General features: G+C 37.7%; 1 protein-coding gene across 3 annotated transcripts in view; it reads left to right on the plus strand.

Annotated features, from left to right (window-relative positions):
- Positions 1 to 24238, plus strand: part of Afg2a (AFG2 AAA ATPase homolog A) — a 191190-nt gene that overhangs the window by 121627 nt on the left and 45325 nt on the right. For 2 of the 3 annotated variants that reach the window (XM_008760933.4, NM_001415082.1), the window contains exon 15: positions 5967 to 6131. In XM_008760933.4, coding sequence (XP_008759155.1) covers positions 5967 to 6131 — 165 coding nt within the window. Of the gene's footprint in view, positions 1 to 5966; positions 6132 to 8162; positions 8200 to 24238 lie in introns of all 3 variants that reach the window. The other variant, XM_008760934.3, reaches the window with a different exon arrangement.

Below are 24238 nucleotides of genomic sequence, written 5' to 3' on the forward strand. Positions count from 1 at the left end.
CACACACACACACACACACACACACACACACACAGAGTCATGTTGTGATGCTGTAACTCCTGTAACTCCTTATTTGGACACAGAAGCAAAATTCAGTGATTTTTTTAAACTGTTTATAAAAGTTAAAACTTTGCATACATGCATATCTGAGTATTTGAGGATTCGTGTGGATGCATACCATTCCCTCTGATTAGAGTCCTTTTATTCTCATACATAAAGACACTAAGGGTGTTAGAGATGTGCAGACTTGCCCAAGAACTTGAATGAGTTCTCAGAAAATACAGTTAGGGTCACGGAGATAGATAGCTTAGCAGTTAAAGCAAGCTTGCCTTTTTCTGATCCCCAGAAACTCATGTAAATACTGAGTTGTTGCGATGGCCCTCCTCTTGCTCCATCAGTAAGGGTAGAAACATGAAGTCCCCAGAGAAAGCTGGCTAGCAAGACAAGCCCTATCAGCAAGCTCTGGGTTTGAGTGAAAAGCCCTTCTTCAATGATTAAGATGCCAGAGCAATCAAGTTGATTCCTTCCTGATAGTGATCTGGGCTTCCATTTACATCCACATACAGATATGGTCTGTAAAACTATGCATGCACACATGTACATGCAAAGTGGGGGGAAAGCAGCTTCCCCTGTGATTGTCTTTTAGTACTGTTCGGATGAAGATGCTACAGTATCCAAGGAGGCTTTAAGCTGGAAGGGTTCAATATTAGAAAAGGCCTGGCCATGCTGATTTCATAGAGCACTCATCACTCTGGATATATGTACTCTCATATCCCAGAACAGTACTTAAAGAAAAGAATTTAGAAAGTGTGTTAATTCATTCAGAGTTCTACAGGAAAAAAGACTCTTCCTGCTCTTTGTAAAGTATGACTTTCACTGACAAGATCAGACCCAAAAGGCCTCTCTGGCTACAGGCCCAGATGATTTGACATGCACTCAGCCTACACTGTCCTGGAGCAGCTTTAACTGAACACAGCCCAGGTGCATGGTAGGCAATCCAGCACCTAAGCAATGTTTATGCTCTGTGTTCTTTGTTCTGTTGTTCCCTTAAGCGTTAGAAAGGAAAATTTTAAACTTCCAAGGAATTTATTAGTTTTTAAGAAAAGGGTTGTTTTTAAAAAAAAAAAAACCAAAACATCCTATTTACACCTGTTTTCCCAACAACTAAACAGGGTCCAGTACAAGTCAGTGTTGGGCATCGAGGAAAGACCTGCTTTGTTTTGCTCTGCTTTGCTTTGCTTTCTTAAATTTTCACTTGTAACTCCAGCTCCAAGGCATCTGACTCCCTCTTCTGACCTCCTTGGGCAACTGCACACACAAGTTCATACCCACTTGTATGCAGGCAGACAGGCAGACAGACAGACACACACACACATGCATACATATATATATACACACACACACACACACACACACACACACACACACACACACACACACACACACACACACATACATACAGTTAAAAATAAAACTTTTTTAAAGGAAGCATGAACCTTTAAGGTTTTTCTACCCAATACTTTGCAAACATTTATAACTAGAGCCCCTTACTCCTTTTAGTGCTAACTAGACTGACTGTTGATTAACACTAGCAGGAGACAGGAAGGCACTGACGGATATATGCTAGCAGACTAAGCATTAGCATTATGGGTTAATTGAAAATCAAGAAGTGCTTGCTGTGGAATTGAAACAGTTGTAATAGATGTCATTTGCATTTATAGCAAATTCATAGTGATTGCTTTGTGACAGCTTAGAAGTTAGAGTTATTACCTCTTATGTGATTCTTGTGTAAATTTCCAAACTGATTAGTCAGAGAAAATAGTCTTTCCAAAGAGAGAAAAAAATCTCTATTGCCATTAAGTTCTTTAATTCGTAAATACTGAACCTCTAGCAAATTTAACAGTTCCTGTGCCTTTAAATTTTGCTTTAGTTACGTTTTCTTATATGGTACATAGAATACACTAGATCGGTTATTGTATATAGTTCAATTTATGTGTAAACTTGTAAAATCACCTCTAACCAAGTTGGGTTCACTAGAAAAATTGCTTTAGCCACCAACAGTCCATCTCCTTCTGTGAGGTACTATCAACACTGCTTTGGTTCCTTTGTTACTTGAGATTTCATATAAATTAATTACATAGTATATGGTTTGGGTGGTTAATATTGGTTGTTAACTCAATAGGAAGAATCTAGAGTTGCTCAGAAGAAACTCCTCTAGGCATGCCGATGCGAGATTTTTTAGATTTGGTTAATTCAGAAGGGAAGACCCACCTTAAATACCATACAAAGAAAAAAATGAAAGAGACCTTAGCATTCCATCTCTGTTTGTAACTGCAGGCTTTTCTACCTGCACCCAAGTTCCCCAAAATAACAATGAGACTTCTTATCTATGACTAAATACCTTGGCCAATAGCTCAGCAGTTATCCTGCTTAAACTGTTCAAGTCATGCCACATGACTCCCCGCTCCTTTAGTTTCATGTGACAGTCTTCCTCAGAGTTCAAGTCAAAGCTCCCGTACCTGATTATCCCAGAAACCCTCTCTGTACAGTAACTTCCACCTACTATTTTCTGCCTAAGCTACCAAGCCAACAGCATTTTATTGACAAGGGATGTGCCATATGTTGCACAAGAGATTCTCTCTACACTGCTTCCTGACTAGAGCCATAACATGACAACTGGCTCAAGCTCCTGTCACCAGGATTTTTTTTTTTTTTAAACCATGGCAAGACTGAGGCAGCATCCTTTCATAAAGGAGTTCCTTCATTATTTGTTTTCAGAATCAACATGGGGTCTTCTACCATTCTATTCTCTACAATTGTAGCCTCATTCTCTCACACTCTCTTGTTTCTTTAGCAAATAAATTCTCCCAAGTATTATTTTGAAACACAGAATATAATTCTGTGGTGGAACACTTAGTGTACATGACCCTAAATGGAATACCTAGTACTGGAAGGGCATAGTTGCTTTCAGTATCCTGTGTCCCCTCAATTTATGTATAAACCTCAATTACCTTTCTACTTTCTTATTTAAAAGATCATATTGAATTGTATGCAATCTATAGATAAATTTTGGAATAATTATCTTAGTAATGTTGAATTATCTAATTTACAATCATGCCTTACCTATTTAGGTCTTTAATTTCAAGAGTATTCTGTGTTTTTCTATGAAGAATTCTTTTATTCGTATTTCCAGGTTGTGTTTGAATTTTATGATATATTTCAAGTAAGAGAGTTTTTACTGTTGATTTTATAGTAGCAACCAATTTTTTAAAATACTAAACTTATACTGTGTAGGCTTGGTATAACTCTTTTTTAGGATTTATTTATTTATCTATTTTAGAATTTGCATATAAACATGTTTCTGAGTTGTTGTTCTTTTAGCTTACCTTTTTACTTTACATGTTCTATATACCCTCTTTCTTCCTTACTGCTCTATTAGAATCTTTAGTACAAGAGATGGTACGTAGTATTCGGTATTTCAATGTTAAATATGTCTCTAGCTGCAGGTACTCAGTAAGTAAATACCTTTTTTCATATTGAAGAAGATCCCTTCTATTCTCAGTTTGCTGAGAGTTTAGTGTCATGAGTAGATCTTGATTTGATTGCCAAGTGCTTTTTTTTCTGCATGTATCAAAATGATCATAGTTTTTTTTTTCTTTTTTAATCAGTACAATGAAGTATTCTGATTAAATTTCAAATACCAACCCAACCTTTGGTTCCACGGATAACTCTTACTTGGTTTTGATTATTTACCCATTTTGTAACAGATTCTATTTGCCAGTATTTTGAAGATTTGGTGGTCTGTGTTTATAAAAGCCATTCTGTAATTTTCGTTCTTTATAATAATCTTTGCCAAGTTTCAAGTTAATAGCCTAACATTATAAAACAATTTAATGAGTTTTCCTTTCTATGTTCTGAAATGGTTGTATAATTTTAGTGTTTGTTTGTTTGTTTGTTTGTTTGTTTGTTTGCCTTGGTTTGGTTTGGTTGTGGCCATTGAAGCTAGCTCTCATTTCACTTAACATGGGGTTTACAAAGTTACCCTGGCTAGTTTTAAACGTCTCCTGTATTCTAGATGGGCCTTGAACTTCCATATGCTGCTTTGGCCTCTGAATGCTGCCATTGTGGGCATTTATCACAAGACCAGCTCTAAAACTGCCCTTTCTGATTATACCAACTGTAAGAATAACATTTTTAGTGTTTTTGTAAGGGAAAAGCATCATGGTTTTTGAAGTATTTCATTTCCAGTGCTTTTCATTTCTTGTGGAAGATTTTGTCTTCTGCCTTGTATCATTTGCCTTCAATCTGTAAAGCTTCTTGACCATTTTTGTGACATATATCTCCCGAAACCTTATTGTTGGTGTTCCTTTATCTGAAAATAGTTTATCCTTCATTATCAAAGGTTATTTTGTTATGAATAGGGTTCTGGGTAACAATTTTGTTTCAGCACTTGGAAAAGATTATTCCCCTGATAAAGTGCCTGAGTGTTAGGTTGGGGAGTCTTTAGTTGTTTACCCACTCTAGTTGGCAGCGTGAACCTAGGAGAATGAGACCTAAAATAGGAGAATGGTTTAAGTCTCATGCATAGCCAACTTTATTCAGAACATCAGACAATTTATACTCTGAGAAGTATGAAGAGTCCTCCAAGTAAACTATATAATCAAGAAGACAAGCTACAGATGACAAAAACATGTTTTCCAGAGAAGCATATGAATAATAATGGAAGTAAACTCACACCTATGTACTACACCTAGGAAGAGAATGAAAACGTATTCCAAGAACAGTTCTGTGCTTTGAAGAAACTGAATTCACAAGTTGTTTCCTGGTGTTTTCTCACAAGCACTCAGAATTTTCCTCCCACAACTCCATTCTTGGACAGTGTTCCAATGATTATTGATTCCAGTGTCCCTTGTGTTTCCTGTGTTTAAGATACTCTTGAATTGGAGATGTTAGCAGTTGGACTGAAACCTTCTTTTTATCCTATTGGAGCTTCTTTACTATGAATTTGTGTTTTGCTTGTCTAGTTGAAGAAAATTTGGGGCCCTTAGTTCTTCAGATTTTTTTTTGATATTGTTTATTCCACAAAAGTGATCTTTTAATGTAAATTTTATCATTTCAGTTTTCAACTTTCCAGCATTAACAGTAGAATATTTTCTACAATGTGTCTTCCTGACCTCACTTCTTACCTCTTGTTTTCATTATTCACTATGCCTCAGTCTCTTTGGGTTTCTTTCTCTCCTGCTATGTGTCACTTGTTTTTCTTTGTATTTGATCTTCTCTTTACCTTGAATCTTCTTCCAACATCTCTTCATGTGTCTAGCTTCTTTGAGTGTTTGTGCAAGGCTTTTCCGATTGGCCCATCTAAATGCTACTCCATTCTCTCTAAAGATACACATCTACTTCAGTACCTTTGTTGAGATGCCATATGGATGTATGTTTGACACATTTGTTCTTTTTCTCAATACCAAAGCTATCTTGTGAGTAACACATACTCAGTAAATTTTCTGAGTAAGTTCATTGGGTCTGACGTAGCAGAGGCATTAGCTTTCAGTAAAATGCTGAAAACATTCAATTGACTAAATTTATCTCTAGGTCTGTTCCTTTGCCATAGCTGTGCTATTTTTAGGGCTCTCTAAACAGCAATTAGCTTATTCTGTATTTTATGACTTAATTGAAGGAAGCTTTTTAAAACTTTTTTTTTCATATAGTAAGTACAAGTCATTTCTATAATGACAGTTGTTCAGAAAGTTTCCTGGAACTATTGTTTTCCTATCTTCAGAAATCAATTAGACACTGTGTATATTCTGAAATATATTATGGGGCATCTAGGACTTGCATTATTTGTTAATTGAGGATAATAGTTTTGTGGATATTTCTGAAAAAGTAGGTGATCTCTTTTCCTGACTGCCTTTGATATGGAGTGTCAGTCCTGAGCATAGCTAAGCTTTGCTGTTCCTTCTCTGTAGGCTCTGATGAGGCCTGGAAGAATTGACAGGATCATTTATGTGCCCTTACCGGATGCAGCAACAAGAAGGGAAATACTGAACTTGCAGTTCCACTCAATGCCAATCAGTAACGAGGTTGACCTGGATGAACTGGTCCTCCAAACTGACACCTACTCAGGAGCAGAGGTAAGATAATTCCCCCAAATGCAGATGTATCTCAGAGGTAGAACACATGCTTAGCATGCAAAGGGCCTGGGTTCAACCCCCAAGCACACACCCACACCCCATACCTCCCACACATCCCATAAAGAAAAATTGGAGTGGAAGGGAAGCAGTGTGGTTCATGGTTGTTAAGCAAAGATTAAGCAAAAGATGCCTCTTGCTAACACCTGTGTTAATTTTCTGTGAACCAACAAATCTTCAAATAAACAATTACTAAATCACATTACACTTTACTTGACCTCTGTTGACTCTTATTGTTTTATTACCTAGATCTAATGATTTTGTCAAACTAGTATACCATATAGCACAGTGGGAGGATCACTGGACCAGAAGAAGCTGACTCTGTTAGATTTCCTGACTCCCATTTCTAGCTAGTCGGCCAACATACTTTATTGAACTTGAGTTCCTTTTGTTAAACTACCAATTAATAAGGTAGAATAGATTTTTCTCCTCTTTTCTTGTGGAGGTGATATTAGAATGTCATAAACATCTTTGCAAAGTGATTACATAATTTTAACTGTTTGATCTACTTTTGATCACAAAGATTACTAAATAAATAAATAAATAAATAAATAAATAAATAAATAAATAAATAAATGGACTATCTGCCCTTAACCGTTTTATGTATGGAAGATGAGCATTTTCCCTCTCCTTAGAAAATCTCCCACTAAGCCAATTTTTGTTATAAAATAAAATTCAATGAAGTAATTAAGTAACTTTTTTAATTACATGGACCACCACAATCCCTAGGACTAGAAATTGAACACAGGGTCTCATGCATGCTAGGCAAGGACTTTATCATTGAACTACATCACAGACTCCTATATATATTTCTTCCAAAACCTATGTACCTAATACTGTAGCACAGAATTCGCTTCAGAATACCACTAAAATGGATCTTGCTGGTATTTTAATATTCTAAATAAGAAATCATATATTCATTTGATTGAGGGCTTTATATGTTTTTATCTGCTGTTTTATCTTCCAACTTTTGAAGAAAAAAAGAGATAAACACATATAATCAGGCAAATTTCCATGGAGTTGGCTTTAGTAGCTCATACAGTCATTGTAAATACCACCAAAAAGTCACGGTACTTACCAGCTGTGGAAAGCGGCCTAAGAAGCAGTTGGGGTACACTGACCTGAGTCCTATCTGAAACAGCAGTATTTACTGTCATCTGAGTGATTGTGGAATTAATATGACAGAAGACTCAGGCATTTCTAAAGGAGGCTTTTGATGTCAGCGTAGGGCCTAGCATTGAGTATATAACATGTCAAGTTATAAGAACAAGGAGAAGAAACTATAATTCCCTCATCTAAACAAAATGGAAGGTTAGCAGGATGTCAGCCCACCTTTTATTTTGAACTAATTCATGATAGTCATACTTTACTACAAATCAGAAATAAAAGTTGATGAATTTTAATCTGGCTAGAAAGAAAAAATGTATTTGGTGCCAGCAGTTATACCGTCTAGCCCGATCTTACACAGTATATGTCTTATTCTATCTAAAATGAAAACATGTTTACAGTCAGTTTTAGTATCCAATGTAGATTGATTGCCACAATCTACAAATTGCCACAGAAAAACAGTAGTAAATTCTGTGCTTCTTAAGTTATTTTATGTCCCAAATGGTCAGGCTTTGCGGAAACCACTCTGACCTTACTTAGTGTATGTATGGTTAATAACTTCTGAGGAATAGGAGCTTCTCAGAGCTGCATCCTATTACCTCTGAGGTGTCTGATTCAGAGGAAACAGGCTTCTCACAGAATTGGGTATTTATTGGGATGGGAAGGATGGATGGATGGATGGATGGATGGATGGATGGATGGATGGATGGTTGTTTTAAATAGTTGAGCAGTTAACAGACATATTTTTAAAAGTATTTAAATGTTAAAACTGATAAACAGGAAATTTAACAATCAAAACTTAAATTTAGACAAAAATGTAAGATCTCATCTTTTCTCTCTCTCTCTTTTTGTCTGTCTTTTCATCAGAGTGACAACAGTGCTACAGTTTGAAGGCCAAAATTAGGTTTGATTTTTTTTTTATAGTAAAATGAATGTAAAATGATAATCTCAGTCACATTTCTTCTTTTGGTTTCTAATTAAAACAATATAGCTGTGGTTGAGGTAGATATGATTCTCTTACTTTTAATGACTGTGATTGGTCAAGGTTACTTTCAAGCAAGTATTCTCCTTTTAGCCAGACAGTGTTGTTCTATAAAAACCTTGGCTTGAAGCAGAACTTGGAATTCTTCTGAGACATTGCATTTTCCCTCCTGGAGAGGACATACAAAGTAAAGCCTATTGTAAGCCCCAGGAGCATCTTAGAGGAAGTGTTAGCACAGTGGATCTCAACCTCTAGGTTGCAACCCCTTGAGGGGGCTGAATGACCCTTTCACAGGGGTCACCTAAGATCATCAGAAAACAGAGATATTTATTTATATTATGATTCATAAAAGAAGCAAAAATGAAGTTATGAAGTAGCAATGAAAATCATTTTATGGTCGGGGGGTCACTACAAGATGAGGGACAGTATTACAGGGTCACAACATTAGGACGGTTGAGAACCACTGAGCTACAGTCTCTTCCCCTGTTCCTGTGAGTCTGATGTAATAGGTACCTTTTAGAAGTGGAATAGCACAAGGATATGGGGGAGTGATAGGTCAGCTGTCTGGGCTTCCCGCTAGGTTTTTCTGGAAGGTGTGCTAATGAGACAGTGGAAATTCAGCTTGGAAGCAAATAAGTCATCATTGTTGTTGTGTCAAATGTTTTTGTTTTCTTTTGCTTTCATTTTGTTTAAAGTTGTTTTGTAACCATTCCAGTTAGTTTTGGTAAACTTTTAGCTCTAAATGTATACTACAGTTGGCATCCTTGCTGTTGGTGATAAGAGATGATTTCCTCTGTTTTGGAGAAATTGCTAGCATAGGCCAAAAGCTACTGGCTCTGAGGCATTTATTTGGGTTGAATTTTTATTTACGTTTAGATTTCAATCTTCTTTCCAGTGATTATTTCAGAAAGGGTCATCTGTAAAAATGATCCCCCACATTAGAATGATTTCTCTTAAAACTTTTTCTAGCATGATTGATGATGAAAAATGATGCGTATTTGGTAGAAGCCACAGCCATGCTTTGAATCTTGAGATGTAAATATTTACTCATGTACTTGCTATGGGGTTTTTGTCTTTTGAGACATGATCTTGCTATATAGTTCTGGTTAGCCTGGTATAAATGGAATTCATTATATAGCTCAGGCTAGCTCTAGGGCATAATAATTCTGCCTCTGCCTCTGCTTTCCCATGCTTGAATTGCATGTGAGTCACCACACTGAGCTTGACTTGATCTTTCCCAGGCTGAAGCTATCACTAAACTAGGTACACTCTTGGGTGCTGGACTCCCAGTTGTCTGTGCAGACCACGGTTTAAACTGCTGGTCCATGGAGTGCCCAGCTGTTACAGTCATCAGCGTAGGTAAACTTGGGGGAAGGGGAGTATTTTTCCCCTACCTTATCAGATGTGACATGAGTCAAGGAGCACCTGTACTTCTGAGAGTCAGGTACCCGCTATCCATTCTGTGAATACTATAGACAATCAGTGTCCATTAAGCTTTACAGATTTCTTTCAGAGACAGAAGTGACAAGATGGATTAGGAAAGTGTGGATGCTGCCTAAAGTTGACCTTTAGTAGAATCCTGGCTCTTCCAGTGGTCTTCAAGATGTTATTAACTCCTTGTTCCCACATATATATAATTTTTATGTGATTGAAACTGTTTGACTGGTTAAATGGGATAACAAATCTAAATCAAAGAAGCAAGCCTGCCACTCATTAGAGGTCTTTCCTTTTTTCTCCTGCTTCTCAGTTAGGTATTTGTACTTGACCACTAAAATGTCAAACAGTGTTGCTACTAATTAGTAATATATTTTGTGTTGACAAAATAACTAGATAAACTTTTCTGAAAACCAAAAAATTATTTGTATTAATTCATTTTATAAAGTTTTTTTAAACTTTAACTTCATATTAACTTAGGCTGTTCATCCTTGTTTCAGTATTTAAATTATGTGTCTTCTAAAATTTTGTTTTTAGTTTATGTCCCCCTTGTGTCTAATAAAAGTTATTGAAGTTTCTATACATACTTGACATGGAGGGGGGAGGGATATCTCCCATTGGGCCTTTTTTTTTTTTCTTAATCTTTTTTTTAATCTTTTATTTTTAGTTTTACTTATTTATTTTTTTAATTTTTTCGATCTTTATTAAACTGGGTATTTATTTACATTTGAAATGTTATTCCCTTTCCTAGTTTCCAGGCCAACATCCCCCTAACCCTTCTCCTTCCCCTTCTACATGGGTGTTCCCCTCCCAGACCTTCCCCCATTACCGCCCTCCTCCCAAGAAACCTGTTCACTGGGGGTCCAGCCTTGGCAGGACCAAGGGCTTCCCCTTCCACTGGTGCTCTTACTAGGCTATTCATTGCTACCTATGCAGTTGGAACCCAGGGTCAGTCCATGTATAGTCTTTGGGTAATGGCTTAGTCCCTGGAAGCTCTGGTTGGTTGGTATTGTTGTTCATATGGGGTCTCAAGCCCCTTCAAGCTCTTTCAGTCCTTTCTCTGATTCCTTCAACAGGGGTACCATTCTCAGTTCAGTGGTTTGCTGCTGGCATTTGCCTATGTATTTGCCATATTCTGACTGTGTCTCTCAGGAGAGATCTACATCTGGTTCCTGTCAGCCTGCACTTCTTTGCTTCATCCATCTTATCTAGTTTGGTGGCTGTATATGTATGGGCCACATGTGGGGCAGGCTCTGAATGGGCGTTCTTTTCAGCCTCTATTCTAAACTTTGGCTCCCTATTCCCTCCCAAGGGTATTCTTGTTCCCCTTTTAAAGAAGGAGTGAAGCATTCGCATTTGGGTCATATTTCTTGAGTTTCATGTGTTCTATGCATCTAGGGTAAGTCGAACATTTGGGATAATATCCACTTATCAATGAGTGCATACCATGTGTGTTTTTCTGTGATTGGGTTACTTTACTCAGGATGATATTTTCCAGTTCCATCCATTTGCCTATGAATTTCATAAACTCATTGGTTTTGATAGCTGAGTAGTATTCCATTGTGTAGATGTACCACATTTTCTGTATCCATTCCTCTGTTGAAGGGCATCTGGGTTCTTTCCAGCTTCTGGCTATTATAAACAAGGCTGCTATGAACATAGTGGAGCACGTGTCTTTGTTATATGTTGGGGCATCTTTTGGGTATATGCCCAAGAGAGGTATAGCTGGGTCCTCAGGTAGTTCAATGTCCAATTTTCTGAGGAACCTCCAGACTGATTTCCAGAGAGGTTGTACCAGTCTGCAATCCCACCAACAATGGAGGAGTGTTCCTCTTTCTCCTAATCCTCACCAGCATTTGTTGTCATCTGAGTTTTTGAACTTAGCCATTCTCACCGGTGTGAGGTGAAATCTCAGGGTTGTTTTGATTTGCATTTCCCTTATGACTAAAGATGTTGAACATTTCTTTAGGTATTTCTCAGCCATTCTATATTCCTCAGCTGTGAATTCTTTGTTTATCTCTGAACCCCACTTTTTAATAGGGTTATTTGTCTCCCTGCAGTTAACTTCTTGAGTTCTTTGTATATTTTGAATATGAGCCCTCTATCAGTTGTAGGATTGGTAAAGATCTTTTCCCAATCTGTTGGTTGCCGTTTTATCCTAACCACAGTGTCCTTTGCCTTACAGAAGCTTTGCAGTTTTATGAGATCCCATTTGGGTCTTCTTAATTCAAGAAAGTTTGTTCACCATGAGTGAGCTATTGCATCTACTAAAAAAAGAGCCTTGAATGACTTTCTGTCTCACTAAATGTTCCTGTTGACATCTCTCCTATAGAGTGAAGATAAGAACTATTAACTGCCAGTCAGAATATCTGTACTTCCTCTATTCAGAGTCTCCTGTGTAGCACTTGGTTGCTGCCCTAAGTCTGAGAATCTGATACATATTTACTTTTCACATAACCAGTCTACCTAACAGCAAGCACATCTAAGATTGAAACAAGAAATGAGTATCAGGAAAGGAAAAGCTTTGGGTGTCTCAGGTTTTCCACTTGTGCTAATAGAAAACAGCTGACTGCAGGGCTTGTTACTACAGAATAGAAAGTACATCCCAGCAACACCCTCAGCCCTCTTTGTCTTCTCCCACTCTTGGGAAGGAGCCCTGTAGAGATCCATTGCCTAGCTATCTAGCCTTCCATTCACATTTGAGATCTCTAATGTCTCTCTGTTCTTCCTGGCATTTTTATTCTAAAGTCTAACACCAGAATTTCAATGTTCTTCCCTTGCTTAGCCTCCTAACATCAGTGGTATGTCTTCATGGGCAGAGCATTGTACCCCATAATGACCTTTTCTCTAAGGACCTGTATTCCTGTTTCTGTTTGACTTTTTACTCTTTAGTCCCTTATTCATTCATTAATATGAGTTTCAACCACATTTTCTAGGACGGAGGCTAGGTCTACACCTTTTGGAATACCCAGAGCATTCACGCGTGATTCTACCTCATTTTCCAAACAAAAATATTGACTTCACTAATTAAAATGGCACCCCATGATTTTGTCTTTTCTGATGCATTTTCTGAATACCCTGACTCTTTGTAAGTAGTTGAACCTCTAAAGAACCAGAGCTAAGCAGAACCAACCAAATTATCTAAGATAACAAACCCAGTATAAAATCTAGATCTTCTGTTCCTTCTGAGATACTCATGACCTCTTCATGTTTTGGCTTCTCTAAACATTTGATGATGAAACTATATGTTTCTCTTTATAATAATTATCTTTGACCCTTTTACTCCCCCTCTCAAATGTACAACCTGTTCGAAGTTGAGAATCTATGAGGCTTTAATTCATTTATTTCATTTCCCAAATATTATAATATTTACAGTTTAGAGAGAAAGGAATATAAAAACTAAATTCTGTATTGATGCATATATGTGGACAGATCCTGTGATGTGCACAGCGAATGCTACAGAAGAAAAGAAGTCAGGACTCAGAAGCTGGAAAAGAAAGGGACAGTGAGTGCCCAGTTGATCTAAGTCCTATTGTTAGTCTCTAGAATTTCCTCAAGTACAAATGATTCTGACAGAAGACTGAGATGCATGGAAGTATAGTGTGGCCTACAGTCTAGGTTGAACACAAATGAAGAAAGAATTATATACAAGGAGTAGAAGATAAGGCAGAAAAAGTCTGTCAGACTTAGAAGTGAACTTAGATGTAGTCTGTCTGGTGAATGTCCTTAGGGAAGTGTAGTTGAGTATTGTTATCAGATGCATGTTACCATTAGTCTGGTGGCATATGTAGCTGGCTGGCCAAGTGTCTTCATGTAAATAAGGGGTTCCTTTATCTGCTTGATGACAGCTTCCTGGTAAAGCATAAAACTTATCACTTATATACACATACACTTGGTGTATATCAGTTCTTTTCATCCCTTAGGTGACACATTTGCAAGTACAGCCTTCATGTGTGGGAAAACCTCTGCTCTTTTTGTCTTGTTCACCTTCATGTCAGTCATATTACTGAGCATAATACTTTCTATAGAAATGATTCATTGAGCAGACTGATCCACAAAATTTACATTTCAGGTGGGTAAACTATACTCTGTGACTATAAGATTTGCCTTATATAGAAATAGCTGTATTAGCACTGTACATATTACCTCCATGAATTGCCAGATTATTAGTAAAGTGGGTCATGTAAAAAAATGAATTTGACTAAAACCTTTAGGGCAAAATTTTATGTGTAGCCTTGATGTAAAAGAATTATGAAAGGACCCTTTAGAGCAGGAAGCCAGCACTTCCATGTATACTACTTACATACTGAGCGTAGATATGTCAGACTGACTTTCAGCCAGCTCAACCTCTTCTCCTCACCCTTCTCTCATATTTTATGGCCTACATATTAAGTGCAAAAATTTAGTAAAATTTAAAACCCATTTTAAATGTTAATTACAAGTTTTTCCCTTTTCTAAGACTTCTATCTTTTAATAAGGGAGAATAGGGTGTGGTCAGTGTGATCTTCTGTAGCATTAAAATAGGATTCCATGCTTGTTATAGATTATCATTCTTGTATAGGAATCCATTAGGAGTTTGACTGAAGGATGTTTATCATGGTTGTGCTTGTCTAAAATTGCTTTGGGAAACCTGTGCTCTAAATACTTTCTTATATGGCTCATAGATCTCTATCACAGCACCAGAGGAGTAAGAACCTTAAAGAGACATTCCTCTACACTCAGACTTAAATGAAAGTCTACTTAGGAAACTTAAGCACTTTTATACCGGGAAGAAATGGCTGTCTCCCATGCCCAGGGTCCAGTTGCTTATATGCTTTTGTTCATTTTGTGTCCTGACGTCTTTGGTGCTTCTGTGTTCCATCAGCCGTCACTACTTGCTGGTTATGTTCATATGGCTTGGAAGTTATAGAATAAACTATGTTGTAAACTTGAAATATGTAGCAGGCAATTTGTTCCTTAACGTCTCTTTGTTAGGAAGTAAATGAAGGTTATGACATGGTTCATTGTAACTTTGTTTTTAAACTTAAGAAATTGTGATATATACCCATTTCTCAGAGACTTTCTGTATTTCCACACTTCAATTTTTACTTAATTTGGAAAGAACACACCAATTGAACTTTCTTAAGGTTTGTGTTAGATATATGATTGTTTGCACCACACAAGTCACCTGCCAGAATGCTTCATGTTGCTGCTTTACCTGTATTACAGACTGCCTGTCAGATGTTCAAAACTTCTGTCATCTTTCAAGAAGCATTTGGCAGAAAGGAAGTGTATATAGGATGAGCAGCAAGCTTAAAATAGTATTTTATGTCCAACTATAGATAGCCCTCTGTAGGAAAATCTGTTCCAGCAAACCTTCCTGGCGGACTGGTACCTCAAGGTTTATAACCAAGGTAACCTACATCTGTGGAGAAGTAAATTTCTAATAATGATTTATCTTTTTAATACGCTTGTTTGTTTTGTGCCAAATTTTTCTCTATCTTCAGGCTAGGATTTCATGATTCTTAAATAAACCATTTGCTTCTCCATCTTGAGAGGAATCATAAATTTTTGGAATTCTTTCAACTTTTAAGGGACCATATGATTTTTTTTTAGGATATAGTATGTCAATTAGTGAGATAACTTATTTTTACTTGGTCTTCTAAAGTTATAGAAATCTAATTTCTAATTATACTTCTAATCTCCTAATGTGAAAAGCATACCCCTGTCTTATATGAAAATTCTTCCTTGTGTTAAGAACTTTTTTTTGTTTTACTGTGGGAGATTGTATGATGAGTAATCACGTAAGGTATGAAATGAGGAAGCTATGGGACCAGATGCCAACCCTTCCTGTGGGGTTCTTGTTGGATTCAACAACATAGTTCACACACATGGATTCTTCTTTGTAATCACAGGGCAAGTGTTTCAGAAATACTGATTTTATAATCAGAAAAGCACATTTGAACACTGTAATAACAAGCAATTGCTAATTGCCTAAGCTTCCATATTTTATATTAGAATATTTAAATTCATAATGGCATTTTATTTAGATACTTTGTTTTGGAAAATTACTTTTGTTTTCAATTTTAAGCCATTAAGCTTATATTTCATAGTTAAATTGTTTATTGGAGCTATCTTAATAATATTTGTGATCTCTATGTTTAGTTTTTCTTTGGTTTTTATTGGATTTTTTATTTATTTACATTTCAAATGTTATCCCTTTTTCTGGTTTCCCATCCATAAACCTCCATCCCATCCCTTTCCACTTTTAGGATGGTGTGCCCCCACCCATCCATCCACCCCTTCCCACCTCCCCACCCTGACATTCCCCTACACTGGGGGGGTCCAGCCTTGGCAGGACCAAGGGCTTCGCCTCCCATTAGTGCCCAACAAGGCCATCCTCTGTTACATATGCAGCTGGAGCCATGGGTCAGTCCATGTGTCCTCTTGAATGGTGGTTTAGTGTCTGGGAGCTCTGGTTGGTTGGTATTGTTGTTCTTATGGGGTCGTAAGCCCCTTCAGCTCCTTCAATCCTTACTCTTAACTCTTCCAGTTGGGACCCCATTCTCAATTCAGTGGTTGACTGCCAGCACCCACCTCTGTATTTGTCATGTGCTGGCAAAGCCTCTCAGGAGAGATCTGTATGCCTCCTGTCAGCATGCATTTCTTGGCGTCAGCAATGTCGTCTGGGTTTGTTGACTGTATGTATATGGGCTGATCCCAGGTTGGGGTAGGCTCTCAATGGCCATTTCTTCAGTCTCTGCTCCAAACTTTGTCTCCATATTCCCTCCTATGAATATTTTTGTTCCCCCTTTTAAGGACTGAAGCATCATACTTTGGTCTTCCTTCTTCTTGAGCTTCATGTGGTCTGTCAATTGTATCTTGGGTAATCCAAGATTTTGGGCTAATATCCACTTATCAGTGAGTGCATACCATGTGTGTTTTTCTGTGATTGGGTTACCTCACTCAGGATGATATTTTCTAGTTCCATCCAGTTCCCTAAGAATTTCATGAACTCATCGTTTTTAATAGCTGAGTAGTACTCCTTTGTGCAAATGTACTACATTTTCTGTATTCATGCCTCTGTTGAGGGACATCTGCGTTGGTTCCAGGTTCTGGCTATTATAATAAGGATGCTATGAACATAATGGAGGATGTATCCTTGTTATATGTTAGAGCATCATTTGGGGATATGTCCAGGAGTGATAACAGCTGGATCCTCAGGTAGTGCTATGTACAATTTTCTGAGGAACCTCCAGACTGATTTCCAGTGTGGTTGTACCAGCTTGCAATTCCACAAACAATGCAGGAGTGTTTCTCTTTCTCCACATCTTCAGCATCTGTTGTCTCCTGAGTTTTTGATCTTAGCCATTCTGACTAGTGTGAGGTAGAATCTCGGGATTGTTTTGATTTACATTTCCCTGATGACTAAGGATGTTGAACATTTCTTTAAGTACTTCTCAGCCATTTGATATTCCTCAGTTGAGAATTCTTTGTTTAGCTCTGTACCTCATTTTGATAGGGTTATTTGATTCTCTGGAGTCTTAACTTATTGAGTTCTTTGTATATATTGGATATTAGTCCTCTATCAGATGTAGGATTGGTAAAGATCTTTTCCCCATCTGTTGGTTGCTGTTTTGTCCTAATGACAGTGTCCTTTGCCTTACAGAAATTTTGCAATTTTATGAGATCCCATTTGTTGATTCTTGATCTTAGAACATAAGCCATTGGTGTTTTGTTGAGGTAATTTTCCCCAGTGTCCATGTGTGAGAGGCTCTTCCCCACGTTTTCTTGTATTAGTTTGAGTGTATCTGGTTTGATGTGGAGGTCCTTGATCCACTTGGACTTAGGCTTTGTACAGGGCGAAAAGAAGGCTTTGTACATGGGTTGATTTGCATTCTTCTACATGCTGACCTCCACTTGAACCAGCCCCATTTGCTGAGAAAGCTATCTTTTTTCCGCTGCATGGTTTTAGCTTCTTTGTCAAAGATGAAGTGACCTTGGATGTATGGGTTCATTTCTGGGTCTTTAATTCAATTCCATTGATCTACGTACCTGTCTCTGTGCCAATACCATACAGTTTTTATCACTCTAGCTCTGTAATACAGCTTGCGGTCAGGGATGGCGATTCCCCAAGAAGTTCTTTTATTGTTGAGGATAGTTTTTGCTATCTTGGTTTTTTTTGTTTTGTTTTGTTTTTTTTTGTTTTTTGTTATTCCAAATGAATTTTGCAAATTGCTCTATCTCTTTGAAGAAGTGAGTTGGAATTTTGATAGGAGTTGCATTGAATCTGTAGATTGCTTTTGGCAAGATGGCCATTTTTACTATATTAATCCTGCCAATCCATGAGCATGGGAGAGCTTTCCCTCTTCTGAGATCTTCAATTTCTTTCTTCAGAGACTTGAAGTTCTTGTCATACAGATCTTTCACTTGCTTGGTTAGAGTCACATCAAGTTATTTTATTTTATTTGGGACTATTGTGAAGGGTGTTGTTTCCCTAATTTCTTTCTCAGCCTGTTTATCCTTTGAGTAGAGGAAGGCTACTCATTTAGTTGAGTTAATTTTATACCCAGCCACTTTGCTGAAGTTGTTTAGCAGGTTTAGGGATTCTCTGTTGGAATTTTTGGGGTCACTTAAGTATATACTATCATATCATCTGCAAATAGTGATAACTTTGACTTCTTCCTTTCCAGTTTGTAACCCTTTGACCTTCTTTTGTTGTCTGATTGCTCTGGCTAGGACAAGTATTATATTGAATGGTAGGGAGAGAGTTGAGAAGCATTGTCTTCCCTGGTTTTAGTGGAATTGCTTCAAGTTTATCTCCATTTAGTTTGATGTTGACTACTGCTTTGCTATATGTTGTTTTAGTATGTTTAGGTATAGGCCTTGAAGTCGTCATTTTTCCAAGACTTTTAACTAGAAGGGGTGTTGAATTTTGTCAAATGGTTTCTCAGCATCTAATGAGATGATCATATGTTTTTTTTTCTTTGAGTTTGTTTATACAGTGGATTACATTGATGGATTTCCATATATTGAACTATCTCTACATCCCTGGGGTGAAGCCTACTTGATCATGGCGGATGATTGTTTTGATGTGTTCTTGGATTCAATTTGCGAGAATTTTATTGAGTATTTTTTAAATAATTAATTGTATTATTATTATTTTGTCTTTTTTTTTTTTTTTTTACCAGAGCTAAGGACCGAACCCAGGGCCTTGCGCTTGCTAGGCAAGCGCTCTACCACTGAGCTAAATCCCCACCTCTTTTTTGTGTCAATATTCATAAGGGAAATTGCTCTGAAGTTCTCTTTCTTTGTTGGGTCTTCATGTGGTTTCGGTATAAGCATAATTGTGGCTTCGTAGAAAGAATTTGGTAATATTCATTCTGTTTCTATTTTGTTTGAATAGTTTGGACAGTATTGGTATCAGGTCTTCTATGAAGTTCTGATAGAATTCTGCACTAAACCCATCTGAACCTGAGGTTTTGTTTTGTTTTGTTTTTTTATAGATCTTGTCTCAAGTTTATTTGTAAAAACAGCATAGGACACTGGTCATCTGCAATAGTGTATAGGTAGGTGTGTCACAGCAGTCCATCTGTCTTCACACTGGCAGGATCCTTTTCTATGGGGCCTTTACAGGGGCCTGGGCACCCTTGGGAGCCTGGGCTGGAGCTTTGGCCTTTGCCTTGGTTTGAACCTTGGGCTTTGGTTGGCAGAGCCTACGACCCTTGGCCTTGTAGCTTCGAATCTTCTTCCCAACCTTGGGGTGAGCGATGAAAGCCAGACAGCTGAGTTTGCAGCTGGAGCCCTTTGGCATCTTGGGCTTGATGGCCTGAGGCTTCACGAGGGCCTTGATGGCCTCTGCTCGCGCACTCACTGCCTTGGCATTGTTGGCCTGCATCTTCTTCAGGCCTTTCTTGTACTTCTTGGCAAAGCTCATGTTCCTCAGAAACTTGGGGTCTACCCCCTTAGAGATTCATATCTTTGTGACTGGGGTTTCTTGATGCCATTTCTGTGTCATTTGCGGGAGTGGTTGTGTGTGGTGTGGTCCTTGAACTTGGCCATGTGTGCATGGTAAGCCTCGGCTCCCGCAGTGCCTGGGACCGGAAGAGAAAGAGGGTGAAAAACTTTTAATGACTGCTTCCGTTTCTTTAGGAGTTATGGGGCTGTTTAAATGGTTTATCTGATGCTGATTTAACTTTGGTACCTGATATCTGTCTAGAAAATTGTACATTTCATCCAGATTTTCCAGTTTTGTGGAGTATCGGCTTTTGTAGTACAATCTGATGATTATTTTAATTTCCTCAGTTTCTATTTATATTTTGATTTTCATTTCTGATTTTGCTTATTTGGATTTTCTCTGTGTCCTCTAGTTAGTCTGGCAAAGTGGTTATCTATATTGTTGATTTTTTTTTTTCAAAGAACCAGCTCCTGGTTTTGTTGATTCTTTGTATAGTTCTCTTGTTTCTACTTAGTTGATTTCAGCACTGAGTTTGATTATTTCATGCTGTCTACTCCTCCTGGGTGTATTTGCTTCTTTTTGTTGTAGTGCATTTATGTGTTCTGTCAGGCTGCTGACGTATACTGTCTCCTGTTTTTTTGTTTGTTTGTTTGGTTGGTTGGGTTTTTTGTTTTGTTTTTGTTTTGTTTTTGTTTTGTTTTGTTTTTCTTTTTTTTTTGGAGGCACTCAGAGCTATGAGTTTTCCTCTTACTACCGCTTTCATTGTGCCCTGTAAGTTTGGGTATGCTGTGCCTTCATGTTCATTAAATTCTAAAAGGTCTTTAATTTCTTTATTTCTTCCTTGACCAAGTTGTCATTGAGTAGAGCATTGTTCAACTTACATGTATATGTAGACTTTCTGTGATTATTGTTGTTATTCAAGACTAGTCTTAGTATGTGGTGATCTGATAGGATGCATGGAATTATTTCTATCTTCCTGTATCTGTTGAGGCCTATTTTGTGACCAATTATATGGTCAGTTTTGGAGAAGGTACCATGCAGTGCTGAGAAGAAGGTATATTCTTTTGTTTTAGGATGAAATATTCTATAGATATCTGTTAAATCCATTTGGTTCATAACTTCTGTTCGTTTCTCTGTGTCTCTGTTTAGTTTCTGTTTCCATGATCTGTCCATTGATGAGAGTGGGGTGTTGAAGTCTCCCACTATTATTTTGTGAAGTGCAATGTGTGATTTAAGCTTTAGTAAGATTTCTTTTATGAATGTAAGTGCTGCCCTTGCTTTTGGAGCGTAGATATTCAGGATTGAGAGTTCATCTTGGTAGATTTTCCCTTTCATGAATCCTTCCTTCCTGATAAGTTTTGCTCAAAAGTTGATTTTATTTAATATTAGAATGGCTACTCCAGATTGTTTCTTGGGACCATTGGCTTGCAAAGTTGTTTTCTAGCCTTGTACTCTGAGGTAGGGTCTGTCTTTGTCACTAAGGTAATGTTTCCTGTATGCAGCAAAATGTTAAATCTTCTTTTTTTTGGTTCTTTTTTTCGGAGCTGGGGACCGAACCCAGGGCCTTGCGCTTCCTAGGCAAGCGCTCTACCGCTGAGCTAAATCCCTAACCTCATGTTAAATCTTCTTTATGCATCCAGTCTGTTAATGTATGTCTTTTTATTGAGGAATTCAGTCCATTCATGTTGAGAGATATTAGAGTCCAATGATTGTTGTTTCCTGTTATTTTTGTTGTTAGAGTTGGACTTATATTTGTGTGGCTCTCTTCTTTTGGGTTAGTTGAAATTATAATACTTTCTTGCCTTTCCAGGTTGAGTTTCCCTCCTTGTGTTGGAGTTTTCCATCTATTTTCCTTTGTAGGGCTGGATTTGTGGAAAGATATTGTGTAATTTGGTTTTGTCATGGAATATCTTGGTTTCTTCATCCATGTTATTTGTGAATTTGGCTGGATATAGTAGCCTGGGCTGGCATTTGTGTTCTCTTTGTGTCTGTATGACATCTGCCCAGGATCTTCTCACTTTCATAGTCTCAGGTGAGAAGAAGTCTGGTGTGATTCTGATAGGTCTGCCTTTATAAGTTTCTTGACCTTTTTCCCTTACTGCTTTTAATATTCTTTCTTTGTTTTGCACATTTGGTGTTTTGACTGTTAGGTGATGGGAGGAATTTCTTTTCTGGTCCAATCTATTTGAAGTTCTGTAGACTTCTTGTATGTTTATGGGCATCTCTTTCTTTAGGTTAGGGACATTTTCTTCTATGATTTTGTTGAAATAATTTACTTGCCCTTTAATTTGTGAATCTTCACTCTCTTCTATACCTATTATCCTTAGATTTGATCTTCTCGTTGTGTCCTAGATTTCCTGGATGTTTTAGGTTAGAACCTTTTCGTTTTGCATTTTCTTTTATGGTTGTGTCAATGTGTTCTGTTGTATCTTCTGCTCCTGAGATTCTCTCTTCTATCTCTTGTATTCTGTTGGTGATGCTCGCATCTGTGACTCCTGATCTCTTTCCTAGCTTTTCTATTTCCAGGGTTGTCTCTTTTTGTAATTTCTTTGTTTTTATTTCGATTTTTAGGTCCTGAATGGTTTTGTTCAATTCCTTCACCTGTTTGGTTGTAGGTTTGTTTTTTTTTTTTCCCTTTTATTTTTTTTATTGTAATTCTTTAAGGGATTTGTTTCCTCTTTAAGGGCTACCTGTGTACCTTTGTTTTTCTGTATTTCTTTTTTTTTTTCTTTTTCTTTTTTTCAGAGCTGGGGACCGAACCCAGGCCTTGCGCTTGCTAGGCATGCGCTCTACCACTGAGCTAAATCCCCAACCCCATTTCTGTATTTCTTTAAGGGAGTCATTTATGTCCTCCTTAAAGTCCTCTAACATCATCATGAGTTGTAATTTTTAATCAAAAGTTTGCTTTTCCTCTCTGTTGGGGTATCCAGGACTTGGCTGTGCTGGAGGAACTGGGTTCTGATGTTACTACATGGCCTTGGTTTCTGTTGCTTAGGTTCTTGCCCTTGACTCTCACCATCAGGTTGTCTCTGGTGTCAGCTGGTCTTGCTGTCTATGACAGTGGCTTGACCCTCCTGTAAGCCTGTGTCTCAGCACTCCTGGAGACCAACTTCTTAGGTTCAGAGAGCTGTGTCCTAGGGTCAGCTCTGGGTGCAGGTGGAAACCATAAGGATCCTGTCCCAAACTGCTCCAAGGTTCCTGTGCCCAGAGGGCTCCAGGTGGGTTCCTCTTGGGCCAGGAATGTGAGCTCGAGTGGTGGTCTCACCTGTGCTCCCAGGATTGACCACACTTCTGAGACTCCAACTCTCTTTCTGGTAGGATCTGAATACAGAAAGCCGTGTCACAGGGTCAGCAACGGACACATGCTAGTTTTTCTTTGTTAATGATAGGTAATATTTCTCAAAAGTAAATATTAATGTTTCTTTACAAACTATTAAATATCTCTTTTTCAGCAGATTATCAGGACTTAATTTTGTTTTCTTTGTATGTAATCTTTCCAAAGTAAGGAAAGTATTGAATTTAGCAACTTTAGAAAACTGAGGATTTCTAATCTACTAAAATAGTTGTTTAGAAAATAAGTATTCATTTTCAGTACCCTTTCTTTAGATGGGGATTGGATCCTGTGATGGGAGGAAGGCATAGTGTTCTAATGCTGAGGAGAAAAGTGGCCCCTCTGTCAGTCTTCCATTGTATATTGAACAAGTTCTTGTGTTTGTTCTCCTACCCCATTGAACTTTCATCCCTTGAAAGCATTACAGTGCTCACAGTGGCTGTTCAGGGTTGTAGTCTATTTACTTTCGAGTGTAATTTTGCCTTGAGCTAGAAAGGAAAGGGTTTATTTCTATCAACAGAGGTTCCTTTTACATGTCTTCATTGTTGTTCATATTATTTCTGACGTTCTTTAACACAGGTTGGGTGTCTTGCTCTAAAATGCTTGAGAGTCCTGAAGATTTCAAACTTAAATTTTGCCGTTAGTTTCCGTGTGTTAACTGGGCCATTAGATACAGTGTGTATGCCACTTTACTCTCATGGGAAGTTTTCATAAATTCAATATTTTCTATCCTTTCAAAATGCAAAGTTGTCACTCTTGGCATTTTAATGAGATATTCTTTTAGTTATAGCAAAAGTTACCCCTTCACAGAATTTCACTCATTGTGAAAGGAACCTTAGGAACTTGGTCGTAGGGGTCCTTCCATACCAGTCTCAGAACCCAGTCTGATCTCGGTCCTGAGATGATAAAAAATAAGTCACTTTCTATTTTAAGTAAAACTAAAGGCTTCACCATGACTCATGATCTATAGTATGCCAAACTATTTTGGTTCCTTCAGTAATTGACCTAAAACTTGAACATAACTGTAGGTGTGGGCTAATCTATACATTTACTGAAATCTAATTTATCTGTAAAGCTGTGTCTAAATATAGTTCTGTGGTTCAGTTGCTTAATCCTTATAAACTAATCACTCAGAAAGATAATATGAATGCCCACAGAAACAGAAAAGAAAGAAAAACAAACCTAAAATTTATGTCGAACCAGGGAAGTCCCCAGATAGCCAATACAGATTTGAACAAAATGAATAATGCTGCAGGGAT

Source organism: Rattus norvegicus, chromosome 2 (assembly GCF_036323735.1).
Source record: "Rattus norvegicus strain BN/NHsdMcwi chromosome 2, GRCr8, whole genome shotgun sequence".
Classification (NCBI taxonomy): domain Eukaryota; kingdom Metazoa; phylum Chordata; class Mammalia; order Rodentia; family Muridae; genus Rattus; species Rattus norvegicus.